General features: G+C 34.9%; 1 protein-coding gene across 1 annotated transcript; it reads left to right on the forward strand.

Annotated features, from left to right (window-relative positions):
• The first annotated feature begins 3572 nt into the window (after positions 1 to 3572).
• LOC143575861 (peroxisomal acyl-coenzyme A oxidase 1-like) lies at positions 3573 to 8263 on the forward strand. The gene is made up of 14 exons (XM_077060122.1): positions 3573 to 3711; positions 4119 to 4227; positions 4342 to 4403; positions 4488 to 4697; positions 4804 to 4891; positions 5402 to 5564; positions 5700 to 5898; positions 5996 to 6193; positions 6319 to 6450; positions 6613 to 6730; positions 6870 to 6980; positions 7378 to 7447; positions 7549 to 7732; positions 7982 to 8263. The coding sequence occupies exons 1-14, from the start codon at positions 3574 to 3576 to the stop codon at positions 8189 to 8191; spliced, it is 1992 nt and encodes a 663-aa protein (XP_076916237.1). The 5' UTR covers position 3573; the 3' UTR covers positions 8192 to 8263.
• The last annotated feature ends 1170 nt before the right edge of the window (positions 8264 to 9433 follow it).

Consider the following 9433-nt stretch of genomic DNA (forward strand, 5'->3'; position numbering starts at 1 on the left):
TTCATGATCAGTTATTTATGGATTACGAGGAGAACACTATCTTTTCTGATATACATGGTGGAAAAAGTGATGGCCGGTTCGTTCATGACATAGAATGGGGTTCACAAGGCATTGAGAATATGACTACTTTGCGTGACGAGATAGCTACTCAACTAATTTCAAATTAATAAAATTAATTTTGTATGCGAAGTATTAACTTCTATTTGGATTTTATATGTTTCCATGGATTTTGAAGTAATAGTGTAATTTGGATTTTCTATGATATTTTGTATTTTCTTTTTATACGTATTTATCATTTGGAGTTCTAAATAAGCAAATACATTTCATTCAACATAAAATAGTTCAGAGGGTAAGATAGTCATTTTGTACAGTTATGCAGATGTCCAACCAAACAGACTTTATCGATCTTACTGCTCAGACCCTTTTAACCATCAAGGCCTCTTTATGTTTTAGGATTTAATAATTTATCAATTGCCAAATAGCCCCTAAGCATGTTAGCTCAAACCTCTTTTTTGGTAATTGTTTCGATACCAATGTTACAGATAAATACTACCTTTGTGGCGCTGCATTCACAAACACTCGTGGATTTATGGCACCCTATCGTAATACAAGGTATTGGTTAGCAGATTTTCGACGGCAGCGTGCGTTAACTAAGGAAGAAAGATTCAATCATGCTCACGCACAACTCAGAAGTGTTATTGAGCGCTTGTATAGTGTTTTGAAGGCAAGATTCCCGATTCTAAAGCAAATGGCTCCCTTTTCTTTTTTCTTTTCCAATACAAAGAGATATGGTGATTGCTTGTTTCGCTGTCCATAACTTCATAAGGAAATGCAATATTCATGATCAGTTATTTATGGATTACGAGGAGAACACTATCTTTTCTGATATACATGGTGGAAAAAGTGATGGCCGGTTCGTTCATGACATAGAATGGGGTTCACAAGGCATTGAGAATATGACTACTTTGCGTGACGAGATAGCTACTCAACTAATTTCAAATTAATAAAATTAATTTTGTATGCGAAGTATTAACTTCTATTTGGATTTTATATGTTTCCATGGATTTTGAAGTAATAGTGTAATTTGGATTTTCTATGATATTTTGTATTTTCTTTTTATACGTATTTATCATTTGGAGTTCTAAATAAGTAAATACATTTCATTCAGCATAAAATAGTTCAGAGGGTAAGATAGTCATTTTGTACAGTCATGCAGCTGTCCAACCAAACAGACTTTATCGATCTTACTGCTCAGACCCTTTTAACCATCAAGACCTCTTTATGGTTTAGGATTTAATAATTTATCAATTGCCAAATAGCCCCTAAGCATGTTAGCTCAAACCTCTTTTTTGGTAATTGTTTCGATACCAATGTTACAGATAAATACTACCTTTGTGGCGCTGCATTCACAAACACTCGTGGATTTATGGCACCCTATCGTAATACAAGGTATTGGTTAGCAGATTTTCGACGGCAGCGTGCGTTAACTAAGGAAGAAAGATTCAATCATGCTCACGCACAACTCAGAAGTGTTATTGAGCGCTTGTATAGTGTTTTGAAGGCAAGATTCCCGATTCTAAAGCAAATGGCTCCCTTTTCTTTTTTCTTTTCCAATACAAAGAGATATGGTGATTGCTTGTTTCGCTGTCCATAACTTTATAAGGAAATGCAATATTCATGATCAGTTATTTATGGATTACGAGGAGAACACTATCTTTTCTGATATACATGGTGGAAAAAGTGATGGCCGGTTCGTTCATGACATAGAATGGGGTTCACAAGGCATTGAGAATATGACTACTTTGCGTGACGAGATAGCTACTCAACTAATTTCAAATTAATAAAATTAATTTTGTATGCGAAGTATTAACTTCTATTTGGATTTTATATGTTTCCATGGATTTTGAAGTAATAGTGTAATTTGGATTTTCTATGATATTTTGTATTTTCTTTTTATACGTATTTATCATTTGGAGTTCTAAATAAGTAAATACATTTCATTCAGCATAAAATAGTTCAGAGGGTAAGATAGTCATTTTGTACAGTCATGCAGCTGTCCAACCAAACAGACTTTATCGATCTTACTGCTCAGACCCTTTTAACCATCAAGACCTCTTTATGGTTTAGGATTTAATAATTTATCAATTGCCAAATAGCCCCTAAGCATGTTAGCTCAAACCTCTTTTTTGGTAATTGTTTCGATACCAATGTTACAGATAAATACTACCTTTGTGGCGCTGCATTCACAAACACTCGTGGATTTATGGCACCCTATCGTAATACAAGGTATTGGTTAGCAGATTTTCGACGGCAGCGTGCGTTAACTAAGGAAGAAAGATTCAATCATGCTCACGCACAACTCAGAAGTGTTATTGAGCGCTTGTATAGTGTTTTGAAGGCAAGATTCCCGATTCTAAAGCAAATGGCTCCCTTTTCTTTTTTCTTTTCCAATACAAAGAGATATGGTGATTGCTTGTTTCGCTGTCCATAACTTTATAAGGAAATGCAATATTCATGATCAGTTATTTATGGATTACGAGGAGAACACTATCTTTTCTGATATACATGGTGGAAAACGTGATGGCCGGTTCGTTCATGACATAGAATGGGGTTCACAAGGCATTGAGAATATGACTACTTTGCGTGACGAGATAGCTACTCAACTAATTTCAAATTAATAAAATTAATTTTGTATGCGAAGTATTAACTTCTATTTGGATTTTATATGTTTCCATGGATTTTGAAGTAATAGTGTAATTTGGATTTTCTATGATATTTTGTATTTTCTTTTTATACGTATTTATCATTTGGAGTTCTAAATAAGTAAATACATTTCATTCAGCATAAAATAGTTCAGAGGGTAAGATAGTCATTTTGTACAGTCATGCAGCTGTCCAACCAAACAGACTTTATCGATCTTACTGCTCAGACCCTTTTAACCATCAAGACCTCTTTATGGTTTAGGATTTAATAATTTATCAATTGCCAAATAGCCCCTAAGCATGTTAGCTCAAAAGCCATGGTGAAAAGACTTCAAGCATGGCTATGTTTATAATGATGAGTGGATAGGGAAGCCATGGTAAAAAGGCTTCAAACATGGATATTTTTACAATGATGAGTGGATAGGGATATCCACGTCATCAAACCGTGTGATATATATATTATTCAATTATTTGACTTGAAATCACTCAATATCATTCATTAATAATTAATAATTTCCCAAAAGCAGATTGCTCTTACCATTATTATTATTATTATTATTATTATTATTATTATTATTATTATTAGTGTTGAATGTGAAATAGCGAAGGCAGGCACCCACCGGCCACCAAACAAGCAAACACGTGAAGTTAATGCCCATTGCATAAAAATATCTTCTTGTTATGTTATATAAGTAGGCAGCATAGCATTGGGACTAACAATTCGGATACGTTACATATCGCATATTCTCGACTTGATAATATCACCCCTATTTGGTAAGCAACAAAATCATCATAGTTGCACCAAAATTGATGATAAATATGTGCTATTGATTCATCTTGCTTCCTTGATTGTGTGATTCGAAGGAAGGAAATGGAAGGAGTTGATTACTTGAGTGATGAGAGGAGCAAGGCACAGTTTGATGTGGAAGCCATGAAAGTAGCTTGGGCTGGTTCTCCTGAAGCTTTTCAACTCGCTCAGCGTATGGCCAACCTCGTAGCCAATGATCCGGTACCATTCTCACTTCAATTTATCTTTGATTGCTATTTTGGTTTTTTTTTTTTTAATTAGGGTTTTGGACTATGATCCATCCTGTATGACTTTAATTTATGCTTATTGTTGATTCTGTGGAAAATTAGGGTTATAATTGTTTTATTTTTGGGCTTTTTTTTAGATTCAAAGAAAAATATGCTTGGGTTGACTGATAGCTTACATTTAGGAAGTTGGAAGAGTAGGAAACACAATAGTTTAACTTTTAGATGTGTTATTATGCTTGTATATATATATATATATATATAGAGAGAGAGAGAGAGAGAGAGTTAATGTACAAACATAACACATCCTCAAGCTCAGTTGGTCCTGAAAAGTGAAAACTATGCTTCTCTATATGTATTTATGTTACATCTTATTGTTTGCAGGCCTTTGAAAAGTTTACAAGGCCTATGATGAGTAGGAAAGAGTTGTTCAAGAGTACTCTAAGAAAAGCTGCTCATGGATGGAAGCTGATCGTTGATCACCGCCTGACCGGTAATATTCACTTCAACTCCGCAATACGGTTTCAAGATACCAACTTTTAAATAAATAAACATGTTTTTATCATGTTATGTTTCACTTAAGTATGCACTTTTTTGTTATTCTCAGAAGAAGAGGCCAAATGGTTGCGTCTTTATATTGATGAACCTGCTTACACTGATCTTCACTGGGTACTTGCTATATCTCTTCGTAAACATATTAGTCAAATTAACGGTTGCTTTTAGCTTCAGTGCTTGGATTTCTTTATATTGTAGGGAATGTTCATGCCGGCTATTGAAGGACAAGGTACTGAAGAACAGAAACAGAAATGGCTGCCATTGGCTCAAAAGATGCAAATTATTGGTTGTTATGCTCAAACCGAACTTGGTCATGGCTCCAATGTGCAAGGTCTAGAAACAACCGCAACATTTGATCCTCAAACTGATGAGTTTGTTGTTCACAGTCCTACTCTAACATCAAGCAAAGTAAGTTTTTATTTACCATGAAATGGATTCACAGCTAGGAACAAGTTTGTTCTTTATTTTATGTCTCTCACTCATTTACGTTTGTTTTGTGGTTGATCTCTACTAGTGGTGGCCTGGTGGATTGGGTAAAAGTTCAACACATGCTCTTGTTTATGCTCGCCTCATAGTAGGTGGTGAATTTCATGGAGTTCATGGTTAGTACAAATACTGTCTTATACTTTAGTTTATATTTCAAGGGAATGTTTTGATTTGTGTTTCAAATATGCGTATCTGATCATTTTTTATAGTAATCTGCTTCTAGTTATTTGATCAATCAGTTTCATACTAGCTGCTGCAATAAAATTGATTGTTATTGATAAATTAATACTACTTAATCCTTTAAACCTAATTTGTGAGATGCTTATCCCTGTCACACAAGTTGTATTAGCTTTATTTTTAAATAATCACAATTTATCAAACACTCAAACGCCACGACAACTTCAAACAACAAAACCACAACCACATACAGCACACTATCTTGTACAACCTGTTTTAATTAACCTATCTATCTGATTCTTATTATTCAGTATCACTCACTTTCAAAATGCACATCTAAACACCCACTACTGTTATTTTTTGCTAAGATTCTGTAGGTAAAATCATTGTCTAAAATTTTAATAATTTTTGTTGAAAAATAAAGTTATACCGTCATTGTTTTCTTGAAGGGTTTATTGTCCAACTAAGGAGCTTGGATGATCACACACCTCTTCCTGGTGTTACTGTTGGTGATATTGGGATGAAGTTTGGAAATGGGGCGTATAACACCATGGATAATGGTGTTTTAAGGTTTGATCATGTGTGTATCCCAAGAAACCAAATGTTGATGAGGTACTATCAGATCTATACACATATTCTTAATTCTTATTATGTAACTATTTAGTGGTCAAGTAACATATAGACATACTTATTTACCCTCCTTTTATTTATCTAATATTAATCCTTAATTCTTTAAATTACTCCCAGGGTAACCCAGGTCACAAAGGACGGGAAAGTTGTGCAGTCCAATGTCCCTAGACAACTTATATATGGAACTATGGTGTATGTTAGGCAAACAATTGTGTCTGATGCTTCTAAAGCATTATCTCGTGCGGTTTGTATTGCTACAAGATACAGTGCTGTTCGTAGACAGTTTGGCTCACGTAATGGTGGGCCCGAGACCCAGGTTTGTAAAACAAGAAGTTTTTCTCCGTCATATTTATATGTTTATTTTTATTTTTATAAATTGAGTCAAGTTTTTGCTTGTTTGTTTTTACCTTTAGGTGATTGATTATAAAACTCAGCAAAGTAGACTCTTCCCTTTGCTAGCATCTGCTTATGCCTTCAGATTTGTGGGCGAGTGGTTGAAGTGGTTGTACACGGATGTTAAGCAAAGATTAGCAGCTAATGACTTTTCAACTTTGCCTGAGGCTCATGCGTGTACTGCAGGGTTAAAGTCCTTGACAACTTCATTTACAGCTGTGAGTGGTTAATTCTTTCTTGTATACATAAGTTATGTACTTATGTTCGGATATAGGTAATGTGTGATTCAACAAAAAGTTACTTTTGTTAATTGAACTTAATATCTTGATTTTTTGTCTTGCAGGATGGAATTGAAGAATGTAGAAAGCTATGTGGTGGTCATGGTTACCTTGTTAGTAGTGGGCTTCCAGAATTATTTGCGGTCTACATTCCTGCTTGTACATATGAAGGCGACAATGTTGTTCTAATGCTGCAGGTATGTGATAAAAGAATTTATATAAATACATATTTAATAATACACTAATGCAAAGGTCTTTAAAGGATTTGTAACATAGGAACGATATATTAATGTCTAATGCACAAACTGTCAATGGTTAACTCTTTATGATGTGTTGGTTGCTGATTGAAAACTTTATAGGTTGCGAGGTTTCTTGTGAAAACAGTCTCGGAGCTTGGTTACAAAAAGCCTGTTGGGACGACAGCTTATATGGGGAGAGTGACATCTCTTATGCAGAATAATTGTGCTGTTCAAACTGGTACATTGTCTTGTCTACTTTAACAACCTCTGAAACTTCATTTTACCATAGGCATAAACCAAATGCGTACATATTAGTTGTTGAAAATATGCTTAATATCTTTAACTACTTTATTGACCACAAATCCAATTGGCTGCAGCGGAGGGTTGGCTAAACCCTGGCGCAATAGTGGAAGCATTTGAGTCAAGGGCTGCTAGAATGTCTGTTCAGTGTGGTCGACGGTTAGCCAAGTTTGAAAATCCAGAAGAAGGTACTTTTTATCTTTAGTTATTAATGTTTTCCTCGACTCTTGTTATATCAGTCATGATGAAATAGAACTTGGTTTGTCAGTTGTGACTATGGCTGATTAACAATCAAGCTGAGCCGAGCCAGATCAGGCTCGGACTCGGGCTTGAAGTTAAACGAGCCACCCGGCTTGGAAACTCTTAACCAGCTGAAGTTTGAGCTCGAGCTTGGCTCGGATCATATAGCTCAAGCCAACTAGTCTATTTTTGAAATTTGTGATTCTTTCACATATGGATAAATATAACAAAAAAAGTTAAAAAGCTAGCTCAGCTCGTCTTATTAAACAAGCTTCAAGCTGCAGCTGTATAATAGCCCTTGCTATTTCCATGCTTAATGTAAATTCGTTTGAGTTTTTGTTTCAGGTTTTGCAGAACTATCAGCTGATTTGGTGGAGGCAGCAGCTGCTCACTGCCAATTAATTGTTGTGTCCAAGTAAGACTTACAAGTTATTATATTCATAGTATTTAACATATACCGCATCAACCATAAAAGTATCATTTATTAAATCGTTTTGTTTCAATGTTATATTTCAGGTTTGTAGAGAAATTGCAACAAGACATCCCTGGAAAGGGAGTGAAACTAGCTTTAGAGGCGTTGTGTTATGTGTATGCATTGTTTCTCTTACACAAGCATCAGGGTGATTTCTTGGCCACCGGGTACCTTACACCCAAACAAGCCTCACTTGCTAATGATCAACTCAGAACATTGTATACTAAGGTTAGTCAACAATATATATTTATAGTATGACCATTATACCCTTCTCTTTCTGTTTACACTCCAAACACTTACATGACAATACAAATTTCTAGAGGGGTATAAATGCCATAAATTTGTAAATGGGTATGTTTGATATTATGATCTTTTCTTGGGTAAATATGATAATTATATCACGTTTTGAGGTGGTTAATTGAGATTGTCTCTTACAGTTACCTGTTTAGTATTTACCCTTTGTTTATTTGTTGGCAGGTCCGGCCAAATGCAATTGCGCTAGTTGATGCATTCAGCTACACTGACCACTACTTGGGTTCAATTCTTGGGCGCTATGATGGAAACGTGTATCCAAAACTGTACGAGGCTGCTTGGAAAGACCCGCTTAATGATTCAGATGTAGCTGATGGCTACCATGAATATGTTCAACCGATTCTCAAGCAGAAGCTACGCACTGCTAAGCTATAAAGCGCATAACCGATCATCCTAATGATTCAGATGTGGTTGATGGCTTAACTGTTATATATTTTCAAGTGTGGTTGAAGTTTTTGGTATTGTGTCAACGTTGGATATTATTATTAAGTTTAAAGAGGACCATGGAGGCTTGTAGGCCTTATATTTTTATGTTGGTCTTTGCAAAATGCGTGACAGTTTTGCGCTTTCGTTGTTATGTGTCGAAAGTGTGCGTGTTACTATTATTGACCGGATAATGTTTGATAATTTGTTCTCTATTATATGAGATTTCGTTAAGGTAAGATTTTAGTGCGGATAATTGTTAATCATCGGCATGTGTTGGGATTTATACCTTATGCTCACGTGCACGTCACTTGTGTCGATTGGTAAAGTTTGGACTTTGGAGCTTGGTGAAAATGAAATGGCTAAGATGAAACATGTGATATAATGCCATGGTTTTAAGTTTAAACATGGTGGTAGCATTTGAGGATATCATTTTCAAGGCCCACTACAAGGTTCCACATCTTTTAACCCGTTTACATGAACGGTAACCCGTCCTTTTTATTTAATTTCCCTAGATGATTTATGCAATAACAGTTGCTTGTGTGATTGTGCTTACCAATTCCTCAAAGGTAGAAGTGTTCTTGACTTTCGAGTCTCTGGTTTCTTTTATTAGGTTCCTCGGGTTTGAGAAATTTAATTTTATAATCGAAACCCGACCCTAATCTCTCACGGCTTCTTCAGGTTCGGGTTTTGAGTATTTGGCCTACAAAACTAAAAAATATAAATAAAAATAATAAACAACTAAATGCTAAAATTAAAGCAAAATTATTATCTTCACTAACGTAAATAAGCCAATGAACCAAAATAATTCAAACTTCCAATTCTTAAGCAAGTGAATTAAATAGTGCATTGATAACCCAAATTAAAGCAAAATTATCATCAAACACTAAGAAACACACTTGCAATGTTATAGTGGAATCGATTTCCAATTAGCATAATCAATTTGTAAAATCCAATTTCAACTACTCAAGTGATCATGATGAACCGATTGAATGTTTCGCCTGATGAGCTAACCATAGGAATATTAACTGTTGTATTAGATAAATGAGTGGACAAAAATTAAAGGAGTGACATAATTATAATATGGGTCAACTTATTCTACAAAGGGAAAGGGAGACAAAAATGAAAATGATGAGAAGAATTTATAGCCACACATAAAAACCTTTCAAAAAAATCAAAGATAAATAAATAAAA

This window comes from Bidens hawaiensis, unplaced genomic scaffold (genome assembly GCF_021521415.1).
Source record: "Bidens hawaiensis isolate Kalapana, Puna unplaced genomic scaffold, B.hawaiensis_p1.1 tig00027765_1, whole genome shotgun sequence".
Lineage (NCBI taxonomy): Eukaryota > Viridiplantae > Streptophyta > Magnoliopsida > Asterales > Asteraceae > Bidens > Bidens hawaiensis.